The 27,337-nt window shown below is 45.7% G+C and overlaps 1 protein-coding gene across 2 annotated transcripts; it reads right to left on the reverse strand.

The window, feature by feature from the left end:
• PANK2 (pantothenate kinase 2) lies at positions 1-24,333 on the reverse strand. Of its 2 annotated transcripts, XM_074951912.1 has the most exons (7): positions 24,117-24,333; positions 11,417-11,769; positions 10,106-10,359; positions 8,582-8,758; positions 6,702-6,825; positions 1,422-1,547; positions 1-912 (listed from the first exon to the last, which is right to left on the reverse strand). In XM_074951912.1, exons 1-7 carry the CDS (start codon positions 24,328-24,330, stop codon positions 862-864), a joined length of 1,299 nt encoding a protein of 432 aa, XP_074808013.1. In that variant the 5' UTR covers positions 24,331-24,333; the 3' UTR covers positions 1-861. The 2 variants fall into 2 exon arrangements, with proteins under 2 accessions (XP_074808013.1, XP_074808014.1); XM_074951913.1 differs by lacking the exon at positions 24,117-24,333 and having other exon boundaries at positions 11,560-11,690.
• Between the last annotated feature and the right edge of the window lie 3,004 nt (positions 24,334-27,337).

Consider the following 27,337-nt stretch of genomic DNA (forward strand, 5'->3'; position numbering starts at 1 on the left):
AAAAAAAAAAAAAAAAAAAAAAAAAGTAACACACACTAGTTATAAATACTCTTAAATTTACTCTTAGTGGATTTCAAGTGAGATATCTGCTGCACGTTGCTAAGACTACATTATAAGGGTTTGACCCTCACATCCAGAGGAGTTTCTGGTTGGCTTATAAGGAGTCACCAGGGTGCAGATGGTAGGAAGTTGCTACACACTTTTACAGAAAGCAAGACCCAAAAAAGATAGAGAAACAAGAAATGAGGACTAAAAAACAGTGACTGTCTTGCCAGAAAATAAGCCACTACTGATCGTAGGATGATGTTTTTACAGGCCACTATAATGTTCAGAACAGGGCAAAAAACAAGGACTTTCAGAAAAAGGTCAGTTTTTATATTTCTGGCTTCTGTTTTGATAATTTTCATATATAAACAATACACTATTCAATACTACCACAAATACTTCAAGTCCTTCAATCCCATACATATAAACATTGCAAGTGAAATATAAAATAGTTAACAATGTAGACACTTGGCATTTTACAAAAGAAGTCTTTTGAGAACAGGATAGCCTAAGTCTCACATTAAACTATCTCCATCTTGCACCTTCCCACACTATCTCAACATGTGTAGCAGATTATAATAAAAACTGCAGAAATAATATTTCTTATTATTAACTAATCTACATTAAGATGCAGGATTAATTTTAACTGTTTACAAAAAATTCATTTGTCCTTTTCTTTTCCGCAATGATTAGGTCATGTACAATTACTGTAATAGTCACTTAGCAGATGCTTTAAAAAAATCTAAACAAATGTGGGAGTTCCAATAGGGTAGAAGCTCCTGCACCTTATGTCCAATGTACAGGATCTGTAATGACTCAGGTTGAATTCAAAAGCTCCAGAAAAGCACCAACTGCTCCAAAATAACCCTATAAAGCAAAAGGCAAAGAGTTTCTATTAGATTCAAGGTTTAAATATGTTTGACAGAAATACTGGGAAAGGAATATTAAAAATATTCATACCGTTTTAAAATACTGGTTATAAAAGAAAACAGAAGAAACTACTGTATGTAAACTTATTACAACTCCTAGTTATACTGTTTATACAAGGAAACAATTTTTTTTTTTTAAATTACATTGTTAGATATGCAGGTGAAAAGTTTTCAAAAGTAGATGTTGGCAAGCTATTACAAAGTTAGCAATAAAGTAGACAAAGTTTGCATTTTTAACTTCTGAAACAATAAATGTTACATGGATAGAGTCCTAGAACTGGAAGTTCTGCAATAACTGTGGCTATAGTAACAAATGCATAGAACTGGCTGCAAAACGTATGTTGCCAATGCCAAGAAACTCAACATTGGTATGTTATAATCAGATAATTTTAAATAAAAAGGTCTTCAGTTTTGACAAGGCACAATGGATTTAAACAGTAACTTCACCTCATGTTCCAAGAAAAGTGCTTTCAACTGCCCCTTGGACCAATAATCCAAAGCATATGCTAGAAGCCTCATTGAGATTGTATTGATCCGCAAGAAATTGCCAACAAAAACCACCCGATTAATGTTCTGCAAACACAAAAAAAGATAGGAGAAACTTTAAGCTGAATTCAATTTCATCTTCACAACGAAAAGGCTATCACACTGAAGGAGAATCCATATATTACACTTCTCACATTTAATTATGAGGATACATGAAGCTTTTCAAATATGGCTTCGAACAGAGCAGTAAAAGTCAGCTAAAAGCCAAGTTAAAGTTGCCAGTATTTGTTAAACTGAGTAAAGTCTGGATACTGAACTTCACAGCACTCCAAATATCCATGCTCTTCATAGTGATTCCTTTGTTCACACCAAGGGAGAAAGCAGATACGCAAGAAAGGGCAGTTAGATGGAGGATGGTTGTCTTGAGTGAGGGGAGGGGTGTCTGGGGCTGAGAAGAGACTCATGATGTATTTGCAGCTTTCTGTATTTAGATCCTCATTAGGAAAACTCCAATCAAATCCAACAGAACAGAATTGCAACTGGGAAAGAATGAAGTACCAAGCAGACTGGGGTCTTGCAGCAGTGTAGTGGAACAAGAGGAACTAGAGTGGGATGAAATCAAGAGGCAAGTTCAGGTGTTCAAGATACTGGAAGAGAGGAGACAGAGAATGCACTGAAGGGGAGAGGATGAACAGTGATTGCTGAAAAGCATCAAATAGGATCTCAAAAATACATCCAAATATAAAAGGGGTTGATAAAGTTTATGTTAAAAGCACAGCATCCAGCTTATTTCAGGGTAGGTTCTTTTCCGGAGTCCCTTTCACACCGCTTTATATCCACTCTCTAGACCAGGGGCGGGCAAACTTTCTGGCCTGAGGGCCGCATCAGGTTTCGGAAATTGTACGGAGGGCCGGTTAGGGGAGGCTGTGCCTCCCCAAACAGCCAGGTGTGGCCCGGCCCCCACCCCTATCCCCCCCCCCCCGGCTTCTTGCCCCCTGACAGCCCCCCCCCCCCGGGACTCCTGTCCCATCCAACCCCCCCGTTCCCTGTTGGCCCCCCCCAGGACCACTGCCTCATCCACCACCCCCGCTCACTGTCCCCTGACCGCCCCAGGAACCCCCACCAACCCCTCCTCTCATTCCTGACTGCCCCCCCGGGACCCCTGCCCCATCCAACCATCCCTTCTCCCTGTTCACTGACTGCCCCCGGATCCCCTGCCCCTGACTGCCCCCCACCCCATCCAACCCCCCACCTCCTTCCTGACTGCCCCCCCGGGACCCCTGCCCCATCCAACCATCCCTTCTCCCTGTTCACTGACTGGCCCCAGATCCCCTGCCCCTGACTGCCCCCCACCCCATCCAACCTCCCCACCTCCTTCCTGACTGCCCCCCCGGGACCCCTGCCCCATCCAACCATCTCTTCTCCCTGTTCACTAACTGCCCCTGGATCCCCTGTCCCTGACTGCCCCCCGCCCCATCCAACCCCCCACCTCCTTCCTGACTGCCCCCCCCCCCCCGGGACCCCTGCCCCCATTCAACCCCCTGCCCTCTGACTGCCCTGACTCCTATCCACACCCCCACCCCCTGACCACCACCCCGAACTCCCCTGCCCTCTATTCAACCCCTCCCCCCGCCCCCTTCTGCGCTGCCTGGAGCACCAGTGGCTGGTGGCGCTACAGCCGCGCCACCTGGCTGGAGCCAGCCACACCACCGCGCAGCACCAAGCACCGGGTCAGGCCGAGCTCTGCAGCCGCACTGCCCCAGGAGCTCGCAGCCCCGCCGCCCAGAGCACTGCGCTGGCGGCGCAGTGAGCTGAGGCTGCAGGGGAGGGGGAACAGCAGGGGAGGGGCTGGGGGCGAGCCTCTGGGGCCAGGAGCTCAGGAGCCGGGCTGGAGGGTCCTGCGGGCCGGATGTGGCCCGCGGGCCGTAGTTTGCCCACCTCTGCTCTAGACCCTGAGTTGCAGCCATATGTTTTCTGGCTAATGAGTCTGAACCCCTTGTGGAATAACAATGCCAGTCCTTCAGCTGGCTAGAGCAGCATTTCCTGAAACTGGGGTCCACGGGTCGCGCTGAGAAACTGCTCCCCCTCCCTCCCAGGTGCGCCTCCAGCATGCTGGGGAACAGGCTTACCTGTCCTGACTCCCCGAAGTGGCGGGCACGTCCCTGCACGGGCAGGGGGCCAGAGGGGTCTCCATGCACTGTCCCCACCCTGAGTGCCGACTCCGCAGCTCCTATTGGCCAGGAACTGAGGCCAATAGGAGCTGCAGGGGCAGTGCCTGCGGACAGGGGCAACACACAGAGACCCCCTGGCCTCCTGCCTAGGAGCCACAGCGAGAGGGATGTGCTGGTCGCTTTTGGGAGCGACCCGAGGTAAGTGCCGCATGCCTCACCCCCTCCCATACTCCAACCCCTGCCCCAGCCCAGACCCCTCACCCAAACTCCCTCCCAGAGCCCGCACCCCCTCCTGCACTCCAACCCCCTACCCCAGCCTGGTAAAAGTGAGTGAGGGTGGGGGAGAGGGAGCGATGGAGGGAGGGGGGATGGAGTGAGCATGGAGCTGGGACTCGGAGAAAGGGTGGGGCAGGGCCCTAGGGAAGGAGCAGGGCAAGGGCTGAGCCGGGAGACTTGGGGGTCCCCGAAAAAATTTAAATCAAAATGGGGGTTCTGTTTGCTAAAGTTTGAGAACCACTGGGCTAGAGGGATGCTGTTGAACAATGAAGGGTACTCCTCCTCCCACACTCCCTTTGGTCCCACAAACTAAAAGTGCAAGTATGCTTCCTCCACACCCACTACCAGCTTGAAGATCAAGAAACCAATAATCAGAACAATCCAAATGTTTAAGTGACCTTATGCAGTGAAGTGGATACATCATCATTGATTCTGCAGAGTGACATTTTGGGTTTAAACAATCTCCATCCACGTTTTAATAACTATACTCTTGAAAAAAAGATGTTTTCCCTACTTGGCGCAGGGAGTTCTGCAGCTTCTTGATCCTTCAATCAATAAAGAAATGTAAGGTTCCAAAGTGACTGAAGCATCATGACTGAGCACCATCTCTGGTCCTTCAAACCTGTTCTTCCATGCATTCTTCTGTGATGGAATGCACCCCCATAGTCACACCCTACATACCACTGTAAATAATCTTTATACAAAATATGCTTTGTCAGGTATCATTTGAAAACTAGTAACTCGCTGGTCAATAATATCATGGTGATGTGTGTGTAGACACATTACATAGAAAGTTATGAACATAAAACCGAAATTATGACTGAAATGTGTTTACCAGACAACTCTGGGAAGGGGGTAAACCTGTTTCTCAAAGACAAAGGATAAACTGACGCCTCTAGTCAGGTGTCATCAAAGCTGATTGGCAATCACAAGTCAAGTGGCCATTCTTTGGCAATGGAGCGGGCAGGAACAGATCTAGCTGCATTTTAACCAACAACATACAACCTTTTTCATCACAACACTCTCCATCCTCACAGTGGGAAGAACTTTACCTAGGGGTAACCCTCAGGAAAATGCACTTCCCAAGGGTAACTGGATTATAAGAGTGAGGGGCAAAATCACCCCATGATTTCTCTCCCTTGCTCTCTTTCACCTAAGAGACAAAAGAACCAGCCTTTGGACTTTGGGAAAGGTTATGACCTGAGAAATTGGTTAGCCCTGTTGCTAGGAACATGTGGTAAGGATTTTACCTTGAACCAAGTCTAGTTTGTTAAGCGATAATTACTAGAAAGCGTTTTATCTTTATTTCTCTCTTAACCATTTCTGACCTTAAGACCTCATACTTGTACTCATTTAAAATCTCTCTGTTTGTAGTTAAATAAAGATAATCAAGTGTTGTGTTTAAACTGAGCTATTTGGTAACACCATTTATAGTAGTCTGCTGGATATTGCCCCGTTACAGGGGTAATGAAACTATGATATCTGAACTGTCCAGGAGAGGGCAGAACAAATGCTTTCAGGGAAAATTTGGGACTGGGAGTGTGTTGTGGTCACCCTGCAAATAGTAACCTAGGCTGCTGAATGTCAGAGGGGCGCTCATGTGTTGCTGGCAGGCTGCTGGGGTCAGAGCTGCTGGGCTAGGGCTATACAGAGACACTCAGGGCGTGACCTGCATGCTGTTAGGCTCTTTGTGAGTAACCCACGGTGGGAGCTGCAACAGCAAAGCATTGTGAGACACCCAGATTACAGGGGAAGCTGTGACAACTCCTCACTGGTGTGGATTGTACCCCAGGATGTGACACCTTCCCATGGTGTTCTCCACTCCAATGAATTCACCACATCTTCCTGTACCTGAATTGTTCAGTGCCTTGTGTGCATTAGATTCTATATTCATGGAGGAAGGGGGGGGGGTTGGGGGGGGGAGACAAGAGGGAGAGAAATGAACATACCATGGGCAGGGCTGTTTTTGGCTGCCATTTTAGATAGTGCCTTGTACATTTATTGCCCTTGCTCTAGTGCAGAATAGTAACTGTATGCTGATAAGAACTATGAAAAAGTTATAAGTATGCTTCAACCTGCTGGACTCAATCCTGTTTAAACAGCCCCAAAATAAAGTGAAGAACAGGTCTCAGTTCTTTCATAGCCCTGTACAATGCTGCTTGACATGAATGCAACAAGGCAGCACTGTAAAGAAGCTGAAAGCACAGAGCTCAGAGAGACAACCCCACTAAGGCCCATGAGTGTTGTATTAGCTTAAAAATGCAAGAGTAACTAGAACAAATGACATACAGAAGGTCCTCTTTCAGCAGGTATAGTTCTCTTTTCACTGATGCGCTTAGTTTGGATTCCTAGCAAGGACAAGATATGATAATTTTGTGCCTGAGAAGAAACAGGATATTGCTTATCATTTTCTACCTGCAGTTCCAGGAGACTAAAACACATTGCTATTCCACAGTTCCCTCAACTCTCCCAGAAAGCAATTTACCTCCTGAATAATAAGGGAAATTGACTGGACCAATAAATGACAACACATCATATTATTATTATTTTTTACAAGGCTTTGAATTGTAGAGCTATTATTTGACTAGACCATATGGGCCCCTAGACCATATGGGGAAGGGAAATCTAGGGTTACAATTTAAACTAGAGCATCTGGACAGGTATGCATGAAGGTGCTTCTACAGAATTGAAAACAAGCTACTGCAGACTGGTGGCACACGTGAGTAATTGATTTACATGTGTGTCTCAGAAAAAAAAAAAGAGGTTATATGCTGTTTTCCATATTTCTCAATACCTCATTAAGTGCACACATCCGTGCTATGGAGCCAATGTTATTGGTGATGGTTATTAAAGTTGCTCTTGCCAGGTCCTCTTTACTGACAGACTCTCTCTTCTCCTTGCTCATCATATTCCCAAAGCTGTGCAGAAAATTATAGAGTTAAGTGTCCATTTACAGAAAACTATGCAGTATCAGAACGCATGTAGCAATGTCGCAATTCCAAAATGAATGCACAATACCATTTTTAATGGAATTATGTAAAATTCTAATCATGTAGTTACAGCCTCTGTTACTTAAATCCAGTAACAATGAATCACAATTAATGTTGGTCTAAAATAGACTTATGTTATTGTGATGGGGTATAAACCCCACACTAGTACTGAGAGGGTTAACAAGAGACTGAGAGCTCAATTCAAGATTAACTAGGTGAATTAGGAGGTCCACTGGAAACAAGTCAGGTTTCCTTAAAAGGACAGAGAAAGATCAGTTAGAAAGAGACCCAGAATGGGAGACTGGTCCAACTGAAGTGAAGCGAGAGAATAAGGAAAAACCACAGGAGGAGAGGTTTCAGAGAGGTAGCCATGTTAGTCTGTATCAGCAAAAAGAACGAGGAGTACTTGTGGCACCTTAGAGACAAACAAATTTATTTGAGCATAAGCTTTTGTGGGCTAAAACCCACTTCATTGGATGCATGCAGTGGAAAATACAGTAGGAAGATTACACACACACAAACACACACAGAGAACATGAAAAAATGGGTGATGCCATACACACTATAACGAGAGACATCAATTAAGGTGTGCTATTATCAGCAGGAGAAAAAAACCTTTTGTAGTGATAATCAGGATGGCCCATTTCCAACAGTTGACAAGAAGGTGTGTGTAACAGTAGAGGGGGAAATAAGCATGGGGAAATAGTTTTACTTTGTGTAATGACCCATCCACTCCCAGTCTTTATTCAAGACTAATTTAATGGTGTCCAATTTGCAAATTAATTCCAATTCAGCAGTCTCTCATTGGAGTCTGTTTTTGAAGTTTTTTTGTTGTAATATTGTGACTTTTAGGTCTGTAATCAAGTGACCAGGGAGACTGAAGTGTTCTCCGACTGGTTTTTGAGAGTTAGCTCCTATGGTGGGTTTCAAAACAGACAAGACTCCAGGAGGAAGTCCTTGGGTGTTGGTGTTCATTTGAGGAGCACAGTATTGGGGCAGACTGGGAAGGACTAAAATTCAAATCTGGGAAGGGCAGAAATGGTTTACGTTTCTCCTTTTGGTTTGGGATTTGTTGGAGAATTCCAGGGGCCACAGCCCTGAAGGAAGGGTGAAGTCCAAGACCTCAGGGAGCCTGAGAGGAACATAGGTGAACAGGGAGCCCAGGAACTGACTTGTGGGGAGGCCTGTAGATGTCCAAGGTAAGAAGTAGCCCAGAGTGGAAGAATGGGGCTTGAGTAGACAGACCTTGCCTGCTTAATGCAGCGTCCCTAGAATGGAACCCAGAGAAGAGGAAAGGCCTGGGTTCCCCTTCTGACCACCAGAAAAAGTAGTGCAAAGATCCCAGAGACCAGGGAGTGGAAGGACTACTGAGTCAGAACTTGAGGTCATGGGACTATTGTTTGTTGGACTTTTAGTGCCACTCCTTCCAGGGTAACCAAAAGTTACATGAGTTACAAGAGGTAGCACACCAATGCAGGGCTGGAGAGGCTGTCAGTAGGGTGTGCTAGAGAGGAGAGCCTACTATGCTACGCGCAGCCATGGGGGGTGCATGAATGGTGAGTCTACACTCCACAGTGCCAGTTCCACAAAAAAAACTAGAGGTGCTAAAAATATACCCTTGCTGCCCCAGTTTTTCATTCAGGCACATTATATGCATCCTCAAAAACCCAAGGTATATCCTTACCTGGATGCTACAGCCCAGCCTGGCAGTCCAAATCTCTCATAATCCCCTCCATAGATGTCCCGCACCAGTTTATCCACTTTCGTGCTGTCTCCAAGGGATGCCATTTCAAGAGCCTCTTCAAAGGTGGAGCAGCCAGTAAGAAGACAGCAGAGACCAAAAAATGTTCCTCCTCCAAGACTAATAAAACAAAACAGAAGCGATATTTTCTACCTCTCACTTTGAGGAGAGGGAGAAAAAAGGGCTTGTTTTTGTTTTTTAATTAAGTTATGTAGCTAAACTCCTCTGACTACCAAAAATTAGCTGTGCTGCCCAAGCATTTTTTAAATTTCCTTCTCATTGGAAATCTAGAAAGAGTAATTAGATTTATGTCTCCTTTCTTACCACATTTAAATCTGCCTCCTTCGGGTAACTTCACAGCCCACAGATAAACCCACAGCTTAGCATCCTTCCCCAGAGTTATTGCTTAAATGAGAAGTGGGTTTTCTCCACTTACAATATTCACTACACAGTGTTGAACAAACAGCTATGTACAATGTAAGATGTCAACCTGCAATGAGCTCCATGAATCTGCAAGGGTATGCCCATATGGAATTCACTGCAGAACTCGGGTCTAATTGTTCAAAGCCTGGAAAAAGTACGTTCTGCTGAATCATTGCATACACATGCTGGCAAAGATGTATAACAAAACTGTCCTTCCTGAGGTGCACTGTGCAATCCTTGTCTGTACTTTTTTTGTAACAACAATATTCCTTAAGTCCAAGAAAGTTCACATGCACAGATCTCTTTGGCTCTGCTGTACAATAGGTGGCTATATTATTCTTTCAGACCTGACTAGAACTGTGAACACCATCCCATCATTCATAAAGGGTAGTACAGCTTTTAAAAGTCAGAATCCAAACCCTGAATACCGGAATTAAAGTGATCACATTAAAAATTCATCTATTTGAGCATACCTGGGTTGTTTCCAAAATATGATTTACACTCCTCTGATGAAAAAAAAAATTAGTTTCTTGCAGTAGCAGACGGATGACCAGGTCAAGAACTGGCCTTTCTGAAGAGGCTGACTGTGGTAAGGAGAAGATTGTGACATGCCATCCAGACCACAAAAAAAGACCTTTGCTTACTGGGGGTGGGAATGAGGAGGTACTATATTATGGTGAAACAAAGTTCTGTCAGATAAGAGTCATTTTTAAAGCAACTTGTCCATGAAGATGTGATCTACCTTTTACCACGAGTAAATTCCAAGCTCCAAGACTATGCTCTTAAACAGGGGTTCTCACACTGGGGGTCGGGATCTCTCAGGGGGTCACAAGGTTATTACGGGGGTGGGGGACCAGGAGCTGTTAGCCTCCACCCCAAGCCCCGCTTTGCCTCCAGCATTTATATTAGTGTTAAATATATAAAAAAGTGTTTTTAATTTATAAGGGGGGGGGTCGCACTCCGAGGCTTGCTATGGGAAAGGAGTCACCACTACAAATGAGAACCACTGCTCTTAAAGGTAATCACATTATTTATAGATCTTACCTGGTCCCAGTTACCCGCTTATAATTGTCTTTGGAATACACAGCCAAGATGCTGACCCCTGAGCCAATGTTCACCAAGAGGAGAGGATATGGATTCTCCAAGTTGAATGGGAGCTTCTGACATTTTTGAGAATCAGTTGGGTTTTCAAAGTAGTAGCACTCTGAATGTCCATTGAATCCAACTGAGTCAATGTACAAAACCCCTTTAATAAGGCAGTCAAGTTCATCTAGTTTGTGAAGTTGAAGGTCACCCATCTGTTAAAGGAAATAAAACTATGAAAGAGCTGAAGAGATCTAATGTTTTTATACTCAGGGCTAGAAAAATGCACTCACCAGTGCATTCAGTACCCCTCCTTGCTCTGAATTGTGGCAGAAGGAGTAGAGTACAGATCACAAGAGGGTTCCTACTTTCCCACATATATCTGTATTGCGCGGAGTGGAATGCTCCCTGTGCTATTTAAGTTTAGTGCTTGGCAATTTGTAACGAGGTTCATGCACATCCTCACCCCATTGGGTAGGAAGTATTAGAAGTCCTGAGCAAATGCCAATGGAAAGATTCCCCCTAACTTCAGTGGGGTTTTGGATCAGGCCCAGAGTGCCACACAACATCTGGAAACGTTAAGGGGTAAAGGGAAGAAGAGAAAATGCTGACTTCCTCACAAAAGCCAGGAGGGAGCAGCATGATAATCTTTTCATTGGACCCTGCATCGGACCCCTTAACGTTCGGCTGTATGATAAATATATTGTAGAACCTGGGCTTGAAAAAGTTAACATACAATCAAGCTATAAATATATTATCTACACATATATTCTGCTTATAATGAAACACACCTTCTTATGATGAATCTAGACCAGCAAGTCACTTGCAGTTAATTTACCACTTAATTCAATAGAATCTTAACCAAATCACAGCAATATAAGTTATAAATGAACCTTAATCAACCAGGCAAGTACGAAACAAATATTAAGCTCATGAATAGACAGCAATGGAAAAAATAAAGTTAAGGTAGGTAGCAGAGCTGACTTAAGTCTAATGACTATTCAAGTCTGGTAAAGGCATATTTCATGGAAATTAAAATGAATAATTCTGGAGTCACAGCAAAGCTGCACAATCTTAAAATAATAAGTATCTGTGTTTACAGAGGTGAGCTTATTTCTAGCTCATATTAAACTTGAGCTCAATTTAGGACGCTAGACTTTTCAGAGGCTAAGTCAGAGACTGAAATTACTTTCAGCCTTTATCTTACAATCTTTCAAGTTACATGAGACTTCACTACCGTATCCTAAGTGTATAGAAACCAAAAATGCATACTGTGCGAAAGTCCTGCTCAAATTTGTAAGCTCCACCTCCCGTGGCACATAAGGTAGTGTGGAGACTTGAGAAGTGTTTTTCGCTGCCCATTTGAATAAAAGCAGGCATGTCATGAGTAGGAAAGCGTATAAAGTGCAGATTGCCTTTACGTCCACACAGGGTAAGGTCCTTTAGTTCCAGGTGCACATCCCGAATGCCTGTAGATCCATAGGCTACATTTGAGGTCAGGTATTTTCGGATACTTTTAAGATTTTCCACTTCCTCCTCCTCCTCCTCAGCAGTGATGTCTTTTGGTTCAAAATAAACAAGCTTGACCAAGGTCCCGCCAATATCCAAGCCAAACCAAGGAAAGACTAAGATGAAAAAAAAACAACACATATTATAATGTCTTAATTTCTGCAGAACAAAGATGTTAAATTGTACAGAGAACCAATTTGTTAATAAACAATTTCATGCCATGCAGTTTCCAGAAAATTCCACAAAATGCCTATGAATCGCTACACCTACCTTCACAGTCCCAGTAACCATCTCAAACTCACCAAGAAATCTGTTATCTATAGTCAGGAACTCAGATATGCTCTGAGGAGAAAGTCCAGGGTACACACCTTAACACACTTAAAAATGCCTTCACTAAACAAGCACACTCTACCAGAGAAGTAGACTGTATCATGGAACAGGCCACTCAAATACCCCAAGACAACCTGCTTGGAGACAAAACCCCCTCCATCCGCATACCCATAGTCATTACCGATCACATAATATTGGAACCTATACAGAGTATCATTAAACAATTACGATCCATACTTAGAGTCATAGAACCATAGAGTCAGAAGAGACCACAAGAATCGTCTAGTCCAACCCTGTGCCAAGATATCTGATGGGGACCATATCCTGAAAGAAATCTTTCCTGAACTCCTTCTTCTCGCCTTCAAACAACGCCCCAACCTCATCATCAGAAGCAAGCTCCCCACAGGCCAGGACACACCACCTCAAAGCAGCACCAGAACAACAGGTGTAAAACTAGTAGACATATCTCCACTGCTACAATGATCCACACACCCCCAACATACCTTTCAAGATCCATGGATCCTACACATGCCTATCACAACACGTGGTGTGGCTCATTCAGTGCATTAAATGCCCTAATAATTATGTGGGTGAAACAAGACAATCACTACACAAGGGGCCTGTCTACACCTGAAATGCTACAGCAGCATCGCTGTAGAGTGTCAGTGTAGACATCACCTATGCTGATGGGAGGGGTTCTCCCATCAGAGTAGGACTGTCAGCAATCTACCTCCCTGAGCAGCGGTAGCTAGTGCATGGAAGAATTCTTCATTCAACCTAGTGCTGTCTACACTGGAGGTTAGGTTGGCTTAACTACCCCCCCCAGGGATGTGGATTTTTCATATCCGAGTGATGTAGTTACACGGACTTAATTTTCTAGTGTAGACCAGGCCAAAAACACCGTATCACCTGTGAGTGAACACTTTTCACAAAGCACTCTATATCCGACTTCTCAGTTCTCATCCTAAAAGGATACTTGCAAGAGATGAGCCTGGGACCTTAAATTCATAAAACTGTTAGATACTAAAAATCGTGGACTGAATAGAAACACTTGGATTTATGGCTTATTACAACAATCAATAACAGACTGGATCTCAGCTTTTTTTTTTTCTTTTCTCCTTTCCCCCTATGACTGAAGAGGTGTTAACTGGCCACTTCACCTTGAATGGTCTCTTGAAACGTGTTAACTACTTACGTTAAACAAGCTGTTCCACCTTGTATTTAGCGGTGACACCGAGGGTATGTCTACACTGGCCGAGTTACATCGCCGGCAGTTACAGCGCCACTCAGAGAGCGCTGAAGGGAAACCGCTGTTGTGTGTTCACACTGTCAGCTGCCTGCGCAATAGCGTGTTCACGCTCGCGGCACTTGCAGTGGTATTCGGAGCGGTGCACTCTGGGCAGCTATCCCACAGAGAATCTATTCCTCTTCCCCCGCTAAGAGTTGTGGGAAAGCAGAGGGGGTCACGGGGCATCCTGGGTCCTGTCCCAATGCCCCGTGATGCATTACTTTGCATCCCAGCAATCTCTGTGCTTCTGTCCGCATTTGGCGCCATCTTTCAACGGTGTGTGTACTGCATGCTCTGCCTCTTTGGTTTGCAGGAATGGATCCCACACTGTTGACCAATATGCTGCTCGCTCTCACTAACATGTCACGAGTGGCAGTGGAGGTATTCCTTAAACTACAAAGGCAAGAGGAGTGCGACATTGATCTCACCAGGCATAGTAGCTACGACACGAGATTGCTTGTGGCATTCACAGAGGTGCTGATTATAGTGGAAAGCCACTTTTGGGTTCGGGAAACAAGCACTGAGTGGCGGGATCACATTTTCATGCACGTCTGGGATGATGAGCAGTGGCTGTAGAACTTTCGGATGAGGAACGCCACATTCATGGGACTGTGATGAGCTCGCCCCAGCCCTGCGGCGCAAGGACATGAGAATGAGAGCTGCCCTGCCACTGGAGAAGCGCGTGGTGACTGCACTATGGAAGTTGGCTACTCCAGACTGCTACCCATCAGTCACTAACCAGTGTGGAGTGCGAAAGTTGACCGTTGGACGCATGTTGATAGAAGTGTGCAGGGCCATTAATCGCATCCTGCTCTGAAAGACCGTGACTCTGGGCAAGTGCATGACATTGTGGATGGCTTTGCACAAATGGGCTTCCCTAACTGCAGAGGGGCGATAGATGGCAGGCATATTCCAATTCTGGCACCAGACCACCTAGCACATTAATCGGAAGGGGTGTTTCTAGCGGTTCTCCAGGCGCTTGTGGATAACCGTGAGCATTTCACAGACATTAACGCAGACTTGTCCGGAAAGGTGCAGGACGCATGCATCTTTCGGAACACTGGCCTGTTCAGGAAGCTGCAAGCGGGGACTCTCTTCCCGGACCAGAAGATCACCGTAGGGGAAGTCGAAATGCCCATTGTGATCGTGGGAGACCCTGCTTACCCCTTAATGCTGTGGCTTATGAAGCCATACACAGGGCATTTTGACAGCAGCAAGGAGCAGTTCAACAGGCTGAGCAAGTGCAGAATGACTGTTGACTGTGCTTTTGACCATTTAAAGGCCTACTGGTGCTGCCTATATTGGAGGCTGGACCTGGCTGCTGACAATATTCCTATGCTTATAGCCACGTGCTGTACGCTCCATAATATTTGTGAAGGGAAGGGTGAAAGCTTCACTCAGCGCTGGACCACTGAGGCTCAATGCCTGGAGGCTGAATTTCAACAACCCGAGACCAGGGCTATTAGACGGACGCAGCGCAGGACCACAAGCATCAGGAATGCTTTGAGGCAGCAATTTGAAGCTGAAAGCCACTAATATGTGTTGCTATGCTCGGGAGGGCAGTGCTTGTAATTCTAGGAGGTGATTGTGATTGGTACAGACGATGCACTATGAAGGTTTAAGAAAATTGCCTGTTGCTTTGCGGGGCTCTGTTTGCTTTCAATTAATGGAATAAAGATTGCTTTCAAACCAAAACAATTTTTTTATTAAAAAACAACCACCGGAGGAGAGAGACAAACAAAAAAAAATACATCAGCATTGAGGAGGATGGGGAAAGGGAGGGTCCCAGGAGGAGGTGGGGTCCTGGGACAGTTAAAGATTTGTGTATGTTTAGGTATCATATCCAACCTTCTCCTTTGGAGTACAGTGCAGCAGGTACTGCACTGCAGCAGGATTAAACTGCAGAGGGCCGGGTGTTGAGTGCAGTGGGTACTGGGAGTCCACAATGCTGGACTATGACGGGGGAGGAGTGGAATGACGCGGGTACAGATTGGAGCCAGGAGGTTGACAACTGTGTGTTGGTCGGGTCTGGGGGGCACATAGGAAAAAGTTTTGCGATAGCAGCTGCAGGGGAGGGCGGGTGGCTGCAGAGCTGCTCAGTTTGCAGTGCTAGTAGCACCTGGAGCGTGTCCGCTTGGCGCTCCATAATGTTTAAGAGCCGCTCCGTGGCTTCATTCTGGCACGCCACGTTCTCCTTTCAGTCCCTCTTCTCGTTGTCCTGCCACTCCTTCAATTCTTGTTTTTCGGCTGCGGAGTGCATCATGACATCACGCAGAAAGTCCTCTTTAGTTCTTGGTGGCCGATTTCTAATTCTGCCAACATTTTACGAAGCAGTATTGTTTGCAACACAGAGACCACTGATTCAGTTATTTAAAACACAGCCACTATTCACATACCTATCACTAACTGGCTGACCCCAGGCCAGCACACATGAGCCACAAGACCCTCAAAATGGTGAGTAATCGCAGGGGAAATTAGTGTTCCAGGACCATACTGTACACTGGGCACATAGCTCTTGGGGAGAGTCAGCACTGTAGGGAATGGGCCTTATAATCATTACTGTCCCCACATTTTTCCCAGGCTGTGTTAATTATGGAAGATATCTCACTGCTGAGGGTGAGCAGGGAATCAAGGGAGGGTCTTCTCCAAGACTGCAGCTTCCACCCTGGCTCTTATGCGGCTCACCTGTGTGCAGCAATGGTCCCCCCATCCCCCTGTGACAGCAGAGTAACGAGGAAAAGTTACCCTTAATGGGGCAAGAAACAAAGCAGCTCTGCCAAAGAACCTGCAGCAGCGGATTGCCCAGTATCTCCATGAATGTTTTGTGGAGATCTCTGAGGCAGATTCCCGTGAAGTGAGGGAGGCAATTAACACCCCACTCCGTCACTCAGACTAGGCACATGGTGGTACATGCATCATACAGACACAAGCCTGCTTTCTGCAACCCTCCTGCCCTAAACAACTAGTGTTACAGAATAACTCCATGTGTGGACAAGCCTTAAGTAACCATGTGTTATTCTCATAGTAACTCTTGCCCTACTCCTTTCCTCTTCAGCCGCAAGTCAAATAAAAAATTAAAGCATGAGCTCTAGTGTGAGCTCTTTGGGGCAAGGAACATGTAACGTTTTTATTTGTTCTGAAAAGCATATAGCAGTTCTGGACATTATGGAATTTGAACCTGGTAGAGTGCATAAATTTTCTGTTTTCTTGTTTATAAAAAACTACAGAAGTGTCTGATGAAAAATCAAGGTGGATAAAAATCAATGATTTTTAAAAAAAAATCAAAACAATCAGATTTTTTTATTTAAATCAGATTTTTTTGATAAAATGCTTTTGGAGGAAAAACACTTATCTAAAGATAAAGATACATTATAGTTCAAAGATATCTCATCATGGAACAGGGATTATAAATTCTAATTCTATAGTATGAGGCTATACATTTATGTAAGGTTTAAGAAAAGTTTTGTAAATGAGTTCCAATAGTTCATGGATTAGGGACCCAATTTTATGGGGTTCAAAGGGCTTCCGTAAAGATTATTTAGATTAATCTTTCCATCTACCCAATGGGACTCAGTGCTCAGTCTAGAAGATACCATCAGAGATGCTTAGTTTCACAGTTCTCAAACTGTGGATTTGTGTCTCCAGAGATAACATGCTTGTTAACAGCAAAAATGTTTTTAAATAAATAAAAATAAAATATATAGAGGTGAGAAATAACAGACCTCAACCCTAAATTTGTGTACACAGAGTCAATCCCTTACCTCTCTCTAAAAGTACAAAGTTTCAAAAAAAGTTCAATGAATAGAAGATTGTTGGGGGCGAATAGATCTGGATAAGGAGAAGAAATCTGGAGATAAACATGAGAAGGGAGGGACAGGCAGTAGAAACAAAAGTGAAACTGTTTGAGCACCATATTCCAGAAGTCTTGAGGTCTTTCTGAGTGTAGCCTTCATTGGTTTGAGATCTACCATACCATTCTCTCACTAGAAGGGAAAATGGCAGCAGGCCAGAAAAGAGAGCCAGTTTGAGAATATTTTAATGAAGTTCCTCTATCTGGGGGTAAGACAGGCATGCATGCAAAATGCAAAACACTGCAACAAAGAAATGCAAGGCCTGGCTGCCAGAATGAAACAACATCATGAGACGTGTTCCATCTCAGGAGGAAGCTGCGTTGAAGATGATGAAAGGAACATGTTTGAACATGCAGGATCTTCAGGCTGGTAAACTTTTTTATTCCATACCTCTTTCTTAAGGACTGCCTGTCTTCCTTCTGGACTATTATTGCATTGTCATGTTTGAGCAAAAAATATAGTTGTTACTCTATGCTACTATCAGTTTAGATGCAGTTGTGATAAAAAATAACTAGTTGAAAGATGCAGATCTTCCTTTTACAATTTCACCTTTAAGGTAGTACTGTCAGTGAATGCAATGAGTAATACTGAATGAGCAGTATGGGAATAATAATTAAATAACTGTATTGACTTATTTTGTTTAGGAGAATCCATCCTCAACATACAGGATTCGGAAGACTAGCCACCTTCAAGAGCACCATCATTTTCTACAGTTTCAGAAAAAAGAAAAAGGAGGACTTGTGGCACCTTAGAGACGAAGGTGCCATAAGTCCTCCTTTTCTTTTTGTGGATACAGACTTACACGGCTGTTACTCTGAAACCTATAGGTTTCAGAGTACCTGCCAATGATAGTGTTTCAGTCACACCATGTATATCACATACCCACAGGATATCACCTGAAGCAAAAAAAAAAAAAAAATCTCCATCACCCAGAACCAACCATAGATAAGTTTGTGATAAGAACCAGCAGATTACAAAAAGAGGTAACTGATGACAAAAGTGCCCGATTTGTTTATGCAACAAGCTCTCCTTTCCGTATGATTGAGAACCCACACTTCATTAACATGGTTCAGTCATTAAGACCAGGATACAGTCCACCCAACAGCAGGTGTGACAGGCAAATTGGTGCATAAAGTGTATGAAAGAGAAATTGAGCAGTGTGCAAAAGGTCTAGAGGGTGAAATTGTTAACTTGAGTCTTGATGGGTAGAGCAATGTCCACAATGATCTTGTTGTATGTACTTGTGCGACAACAGAAGAAGGGAATGTCTTCCTTACAGAAACAATTGATACACCAGGAAATGCACACACAGCAGAATACTTACAAGTAGCAGCAGTAAAAGCTATAACACACTGTGAAAAAAAATTCAGATGTCTAGTATGCAGCTTGGTCACAGACAATGCTACAAATGTATCCAAGATAAGAAGAAATTTAGAAGAGAGTCCCAAGCTAACAACATACAGTTTCAGTGCTCATTTGATGCACCTCCTAGCCAAAGACTTCAGTGTTCCAAAAAATAAAGGCTAATGTTGTTGAAATTTCAAAATACTGCCGTAACAACCACTTGGCAGCAGCCGCTCTGAAAAAAAGTGGGAGGAACCAAGCTAACTCTCCCACAAGACCTGCGATGGAACTCGGTAGTGGACTGTTTTGAACACTATATCAAGAACTAGCCTAATCTGATGACAGTTTGTGAACTAAATCGTGAAAGAATAGATGGTACTGTCACAGCCAAAGTTCTCAACATTGGGCTTAATAGAAATGTTGAACACATGCTGAGTACCCTGAAGCCTATTTCTGTAGCCTTGAACAAAATGCAGGGAAACAGCTGTTTTACTGCTGACGCTGTTGAAATTTGGAAGGAACTGAGTGAGATCTTAAGAAGAGAAATATGCAATGACAGAGTTAAATTACAAGCATTAAAAAAAACCGAATGGGACAAGCACTATCTCCAGCTCATTTTCTTGCAAATATTCTCAATACTCGGTACCAGGGTCAAACCTTAACTGCTGAAGAAGAGGAGTTGGCTAGGACATGGACATCCAGCAATCATCCCTCCATAATGCCAACTACAATAAACTTCAGAGCTAAAGGTGAACCATTCAAGAAATATATGTTTGCTGATGATGTTTTAAAGAAAGTCACACCAGTGAACTGGTGGAAGTCACTTAAGCACTTGGATTCAGAGATTGTTGACAGGATAATCTCACTTTTAACAGCAGTAGCTTCTTCTGCCAGTGTAGAAAGAATATTTTCTTCCTTTGGACTAATTCATTCCAAATTGAGAAATCATTTGGGACCTGAAAAAGCAGGAAAGCTTGTTTTTCTTTTCCAGATTATGAACAAACAGGAAAATGAAGGTGAAGACGACCGAGTTAGCTGCAGAAGCCAAAATTTTAAGTTTCCCATGTTGATCTGGCTGACATAGTAGATTTAATTTTTCTTTTTTAAATATATTTCATTTAACTATTTTAGTTAAAAACAATTTTAACAAAAACAAACCTGATTTTAAAAAACTTGAATGTTTAACTAAATTCAAAAATTCATATGCCTGTTTTGTTAAAATATTATGTTTGCTGTTGAAGAAAAAAATCCAGAATACATAATGTTGTTGTTTTAGTTAAATAAAACAATCTAAATGTCTGTCTGGTGATGTTCTCCTCCTAATACAGCATGGCAAGAAAATCCTCCAACTATTAATGATTAACCCGTTGAATTGGAGATAGTTCACCTCCCAATGACTTCATAAATATCTGCTTCAATTACCTTTGGTAAATGAAATAACCAAACAAGCATTCATTTTCTGATCTTGCTGCAAAACTAATCTGAAAAGTTTTCAAAATAAATTACTTTAAAAATGTACAGTTTTAAAAATGAAACCTACGTCCACCTCTAAGTTGTGAAGAATATGTATTTAGGTTATAACAACCAACAAGAATGCACTTTTCTGTAGAAATCCATGATTAAATCGAGTCTTCCTGACTAGTGACTACTGATCATGATTTAAATCAAATTGATATAAATGAAATCCACCCTGTGAAAAATGGAGATATAATCACAGATCTCAAAAAGTTATGAAGCTCAAACTGTATTTTTAGACTGATCTTTAAGTTATGAAACAATTATAGTAAGAGCTAACAAGAAGCTTAGCCTACAGAGCACTGAAAACTTACAGATGACAGCTAAATGTAGAACAGCATCTCTCTACTTACTCTAAAATATTACGTATTAAATCTTAACCACCTTGTACCATTATGGAAATTATACAACTGAGAATTTTTTAGTACAACTTTTTATTAAACATGTGTTTAATAAGTCTACACTTCTTCACCTCTCTAAAATGGAGCTTCATTAGTAATTAACATTTTATATAAAATTTCAAATCATAAAAGGTAATTAAATCAGGACTTAAATTTAAGACAACAAAATAACTACCAAAATATTTTATTTTTACCTCCAGTTATTTACATTACTTTCTGTTCTAAATGTTATGTGTAGTTTACATCTTTGGCTGGATTTGATCAAATATACAGTATTTGAAAGGCTGAAAGATACAGAAGCCCTTTCACAGAAATCAGATAACGGGACCAGAACACCTAGGACAAGAGTTGGGTGAAATTTTTCTACCAAAACTTTTTTCTGGCAAAAAATGTAGATTCTGAAACATTTCACGAATCCACGCCAATTTCACTGAATTGTTTAATAAAAAAAATAAATAAAAAATAAAAACAAGAGCAAAAATCAAAACATTTAATTTCACCATTTTCAAAATGAAATGTTTAGATTTTTTAAATTTGGAACAACTTTCTTTAGAAATTTTAAGTTTTAAAAAATGCTCAAATTCTAAACTTTTTGTGACCCAAAATTCTTTTTTCCTCCAAATACTTCATTCCACAATGCTCTCCAGCTAGACACACACCATGCACCCTATTCCCTACTGGGGAACTACTGATGTTTCCTCTTCTATTTTCTATGTCAGTACATTTATATGAAAGGAAAATATCTGTACGCAGGAATAATAATCCGAGTGCTGCTCTCAGAGCATATACAAAGTATTTTCTTGCAGTTGTTCGTAGTGTCTACAAAGACAAGTGGATTCTATCCTTGTTCAATCCATTTCTGTTAACAGAAACAACACTCATTACCGCATAGATTCCATGAATCATTTGGATCTAGTCATCATCAGTTTTATATCCTACACTTGAGGGAAAACGTTGTCTATTCATGTCCAGGTCATTTGGCATATCTTCTCCTACAGTCTTATCAAAATAGATATGATATTGATACCCTCTTTCTTCATCTGGGCTATTTACTACATTACCTACTACCAAAAATGTACTTACTGAACTGTGTGGAGAAAAGGTTCTTTTAACTGTGCCACAGTCCTGTAAGTGTGCAAGTATGAGGAAAAAAAATAAGTTATCTCTGGATCGATTTTCATATGTACATTGGCGTTGTGCACATGCAAATACAGAGAGTAATGCCCCACCACTAAATACTTTTTGAATTGGCACTAATTTAAGATTTTGATATTAGTTCAAGAGCAGCCAGAGATCTCATAGGAACCCTGTTTCACATAAATTTCCAGGAACATCTTTTTATTCCACAAAGCAACACACAGAAAGGAACAAAGATCATCAACCTGAACGACAAAGCCACTGGAATCCTTTCTTACTTGAAGAAGCAGGCTCATCTACTAGTGTAATGTACATGGAGGGCAAGACAAACCTCAAGGTCAAAAGGATTATTTGCCACATACCAGCGCCAGATAAGTGGGAGCTAAACTAGGACAATCTTCGATCATCTGCCCATTAAGTGGTTCTCTCATTTAGACTTACTTGTAACATAAAACAAGAGGGTACCAGTACTATACTCTTGCCAATGCGATCACTGAACACAGATGAGGGACACACATTCTACCTGTGACAGGATCTACTTGTGAATGTCTTTCCCTTATTTCTTAAATCATCAATGATCTGGAAAATAAGTCTAGACAGACTATCTGTAATCGTAAGTACACCACGCTGGTCTCTCAGGCTGCAGATCCCAAGGTTTATAAAGATACCCAAGATTCAATCCTCAACCCTCAGGAATATTAACCCAACATTTCTAGACCCAGCCATCTCACATCTTCTGTTTCACTGGGATTCTCCTGTGAGGCATATGATGAAACTGACATTTCAACCTTGTTTTGTAGCTCTCCAAAGCCTTTTCAATTCCCTAATGGAAGCTTCACCATATTTGTTTTTTTACATAAATTAGGAGAGTAAACTTGGTCAATTAAAGAACCCCATTTCAATGCTTCTTTTAAAAAGATGATCCTTAGTCCAGGTACTAACTTTCTAAACATAAAAAGGTGCCCTTATTTTTGCTCTAAGTCTAAATCTACTTCGAATGTGAAAGGGGCTTTAATGTCTATGAACACTAGATCAAAGAGTGAAGAAAGTTATATTTGTTCATTTATGGGGATCTTAAATGATTGAAGGTCTTCAATACTCAGTCTTCTCAATGGATCAAGAAAAGGAGGACTTGTGGCACCTTAGAGACTAACAAATTTATTTGAGCACAAGCTTTCGTGAGCTACAGCTCACTTCACTCATTAAAGCTTATGCTCAATAAATTTGTTAGTCTCTAAGGTGCCACAAGTCCTCCTTTTCTTTTTGCGGATACAGACTAACATGGCTGCTACTCTGGAATCTGACAATGGATCAAGTTATACACTAAGCATGCAAAGCATCCAATAAGATCCCTCCTCAAGGCAAAATCTGCAAAGGACTCTCTAAAGCCATAGCTGGGAATAATAGAGCTTTATACTATTCAGTATGCCCCCCTAAGATCTGCAATTCCTTCAAACACTATAAGACTGTCTCTCCTCAGCCAATGCAACCTTTGACTCCTTCAGGATCCCTCAAACTAAGCAAGCAAATAAAGTCTCAAATTACAAAAATGAACAAAAAATTTTCCATTTTAATTTCTCCTGGGGCATTTTGAGATAAATGTTTTGTATTTACTTTCTTTCCCACTTTGGAATTTGGTATTTACTGCTTGCTATTTCCCATTAAAGATATCCACACAAGTGCATGCTCATGTATCATGACGAAAAAATTAGCTTCCTTACCTGTAATTATAATGATGGATACCCTTTGTTATGGCTATTACTTTCCTATATATAAAATATAGAAAGTATCAACAGGTTCCTAATAAAGGGATAATTTCTTTCATCTTATACTTTGGAATTCTTTCTAATGTCTTCTACTCAACTATGCAGTTTCAGCTTTGGAAGTCATTTCCTGACACAACTGCGTTGCTGCAGCAGTTCTGCACAATTTGAACTTGAAGTGAGGAAGGAGGCGGGGAAGCCTAGGATGCTCACATTATGTGAAACTGGCACTGAGTAGTACTCCCTAGAAATCAGCATAAATAACACCCAGACCAGTGGATGCTTTCTATTATGAAAAATAAGTTTCATATGTTAGAGCCACCTCAACAGCAGCTGCTCCATGCCCTGCTAAGATGAAGGCGGTGTTCCTTTTTCCAGCTTCCTCATTCTACATGCCATTTCTAACACAACATTTCTAAAACATGCTTTTTCTGATCTCATTTGCACCTTACCCACCCTACCTAGTTCCCCCTTCAGCCCTGGGCAGCTCTCCCCCATCACCATGGCTCAAACCCTGACGTGTACGGCTCCCTGTGTGCCTCGTTCATTCCCCATCCAGGTTCTAGCTCCACCTTTCGCCACTCCCTTCCTAACCCCTCCTACTTCTACCCATCTACTTCTCCTTACCCCCCCCTTACTTCAACCTCCCCCCACCCAGCTCTACTTCCACCTGCCCCATTCTTCTCCAGCTCTGACCCTGCTCGCCCAGCCTCATCTACCCCGCCCCCACCTCTCCCCAGCCCCGCCCACCTGCCACGCCCACCCCCACTCCCTCCCCCCAGCCCCGCCCCAGCATCACCTCCGCCCCACCTGCCCCCATCCCGCATCACTTACGCGGGCGGCTCTTGCGGAGGGAGTCGAGGCGCTGGCGGGTCACGGAACCGCCCCGCTCGCGGGGGTGGGGCCCTGCCCCGCTGTCAGCGTCGGCCCCGGCCCCGCTGTTGCTGCGCCGCCGCCGCGGAAGGACGGGCTCCCGCCGCCGCTTCTCCTCCGGGCCGCTCGTCGACGCCGCCTCGGCGCTGCCACCGCCATTCTGCAGCGGCTCCATCCGCAGCGCGGCCCAGCCGCTCGCCTCAGCAGCAGCCGCGCGCCACCGCCGCAGCCAACAGAGGCACTGCGCCGGCGCCAAGTGGCCGCGAGCGTGCCCCTTCCTGGGGGGGGTGGGACAGCCCTACAGATTGTGCCAATCGTCAGCTTCAGGGGCCAGCGCGACAAGAGAACTGACCAATAAAAATGGGACATGGCCAACGAGGCGGGAAAACGGCCCATCGATCACCCTCGTCCAATTATGTCCTCCTGTCGCAGATATTGACAGGTGATCTCAACGAATAATGTGGCGAGAGTTCATATAGGGCGTTTCACATGAATTTATCGGGGGACGGTTCAGAGTCCTACGATTTAGGAGGAAGAGTGACAGGGATTCCATCCAATGGAATCTTAAGGGTGACCAAGCGGGTTGGAGTAGAGGAATGATTGACAACCATAGTAGCTATAACAACACGGCCAACGAGAAAGCCGCGTTCGGCTCCGTGGCTCAACCCGTGAAGAGCAAATTCCCCCAGAGGGCGCTGCGGCGCAGACTAGCGTGCGATTCGTTTGCATTATATTAACATATGCAAATAGCGGTGGCCTAAAGTGGCCTGCTCGGTACAAAGCCAACCCCCTACCCCCTATACCGTCATGAGCCCCCTCCCCACGGAAACATCCTACCCGCTCCTCCCTACCGCCCCCCCAGCACCGTGCCCCCCCCACTCCCCACGGCAACCCTCCTCCCCCCCAGCACCATGCCCCCCCCGCTCCCCACGGTAACCCCCCCGCCCCCACAGCACCCTGCCCCTAACGGCAGCCCCCCTTCGTCCCCACAGCACTGTGCTCCCCACGGAAACCTCCTGTCCGCTTCTCCCTACCGCCCCCCCAGCACCGTGCCCCCCCCGCTCCCCACGGCAACCCCCTCCCCCCCAGCACCGTGCCCCCCCCGCTCCCCACGGCAACCCCTCCGCCCCCCGGCACCGTGCCCCCCCGCTCTCCACGGCAACCCCCCGCCCCCACAGCACCCTGCCCCTAACGGCAGCCCCCCTTCGTCCCCACAGCACTGTGCTCCCCACGGAAACCTCCTGTCCGCTCCTCCCTACCGCCCCCCCCAGCACCGTGCCCCCCCCGCTCCCCACAGCAACCCCTCCGCCCCCCGGCACCGTGCCCCCCCCGCTCCCCACGGTAACCCCCCTCCGCCCCCCCAGCACCATGCCCCCCCGCTCCCCACGGCAACCCCCCCCCAGCACCGTGCCGCTCCCCACGGCAACCTCTCCGCCCCCCCACCACCGTGACCCCCCCCCCGCTCCCCACGGCAACCCCCCCGCCCCCACAGCACCCAGCCCCTAACGGCAGTCCCCCTTCGCCCCCACAGCACTGTGCTCCCCACGGAAACCTCCTGTCCCCTCCTCCCTACCGCCCCCCCAGCACCGTGCCGCTCCCCACGGCAACCCCCCCGTCCCCCAGCACCGTGCCCCCCCGCCCCCAACAGCACCGTGCTCCCCACGGAAACCTCCTGCCCCCTCCTCCCTACCGCCCCCCCAGCACCATGCCCCCCGCCCCCCACGGCAGTCCCCCGCCCCCACCGCACCGTGCCCCCCCGTTCCCCACGGAAGCCCTCCGCCCCCACAGCGCTATGTCCCCTGCCCCCCACTTCACCCCCAGTACTGCCCCCCCACTCCCCACAGCAACTGCCCACTGCACCGCCAACACCATGCCCCCCCGCTGCCCACAGCAAGCCCCCGCACCCCCAGATCCGTGCCCCCCCACTCCTCACGGAAACCTCCTGCCCTCCTCTCTACTGCACACCCAGAACAGTGCCCTCCGCTCCCCACGGAAACCCCCTGCCCCCGTTCACCACAGCACCCCCTCGGCAGTAATTCACCCCCCCCACAGCATCCCATCCCCTGCAATGCACCCCCATCCCCCACAGCACCCTGACCCCTGTTCCCCACAGTAACCCCAGGCCCCTGCCCCCTCCATAGGGTTACCAGCTTTCCAATGGCACAAAACCAAACACCCCTGCCCCACCCTTTCTCCAAGACTCCATCCCCCCTCTCTCCATCGCTCGCTCTCCCCCACCCTCACTCACTTTCACCAGGCTGGGGCAGGGGGTTGGGTGTGGGAGGGGGTAGGGGCTCTGGGCTGGGGGGTGCAGGCTCCAGGGTGGGGCCAGATATGAGGGGTTCAGGGTGTGGGAGGGGGATCCAGGATGGGGCAGGCAATTGGGGTGGGGGGGTGAGGGCTCTGGCTGTGAATAGGGGCTCTGGGATGTGACTGGAGATGAGGGGTTTGGGGTGCAGGAGAGGCAGGGGGTGGGGGTGTTGGAAGGCGTATGGGCTCTGGGCTGGGGGGCGCAAGCTCTGGGGTGGGGCCAGAAATGAGGGGTTCAGGGTGCAGGAGAGGGATCCAGGCTGAGGCAGGGTGTTGGGGAGGGGCTCCAGGCTGTGGCAGGGGATTGCGGTGCAGCTGGGGGTATGGGCTCTGGGGTGGGGCCGGAGTTTGGGATACAGGAGGGGGTACGGGCCCCAGGCAGCACTCACCTCAGGTGGCTCCCAGGGCCAGGGTTAAGCACAGCAGGGGGGTTGGTCCCCATAGTGAGTCCGGGGCCAGGATAAGTACAACGGGCGGCGGCTCACGAAATGAGGCAGGGGCAAGTATAGAGGAATGGGGGGTGTCGGTTCCCAGAGTGAGGCAGGGGCTGGAGGCAAGCAGAGAGGGATGGGGGAGACAGGATTCCCCCCAATGTGGTGTAGAGCCTTGGGAGCCAGTTCTCTCTCTCTCTCTCTCTCTCTCTCCCCAACTGAGCGGGGGCTCCTCCAGGCAGCAGCAGCTGCTCTTCCTGCCCTCCTGACAGGGAGGCTGATTTGTGGTTACTCCTGTAACTGGACTTGACCACACAGTGCTGGTTGCAGGGTTCTGGGGGGAAGGTTTTTATTTATTATGCCCCCATGCAGGTTCCAGGGAATCCAGGGAGATTACTACTGAACACAGGAACCTGAGTAGCAAATACTGCCTTCTCAGCC

Source organism: Natator depressus, chromosome 4 (genome assembly GCF_965152275.1).
Source record: "Natator depressus isolate rNatDep1 chromosome 4, rNatDep2.hap1, whole genome shotgun sequence".
NCBI lineage: Eukaryota > Metazoa > Chordata > Testudines > Cheloniidae > Natator > Natator depressus.

What these genes read in the sequence shown, in the direction of transcription:
- PANK2 (XM_074951912.1), bottom strand. Translation starts at nt 24,330, where the DNA reads ATGGAGCCGCTGCAGAATGGCGGTGGCAGCGCCGAGGCGGCGTCGACG. An exon ending in TTGAGCAGGACTTTCGCACA is followed by an intron (nt 10,360 to 11,416) that starts GTATGCATTTTT and finishes TTCCTTTAACAG; the next exon opens with ATGGGTGACCTTCAACTTCA. An exon ending in GGATGTGTGCACTTAATGAG is followed by an intron (nt 1,548 to 6,701) that starts GTATTGAGAAAT and finishes TTGTGTTTGCAG; the next exon opens with AACATTAATCGGGTGGTTTT.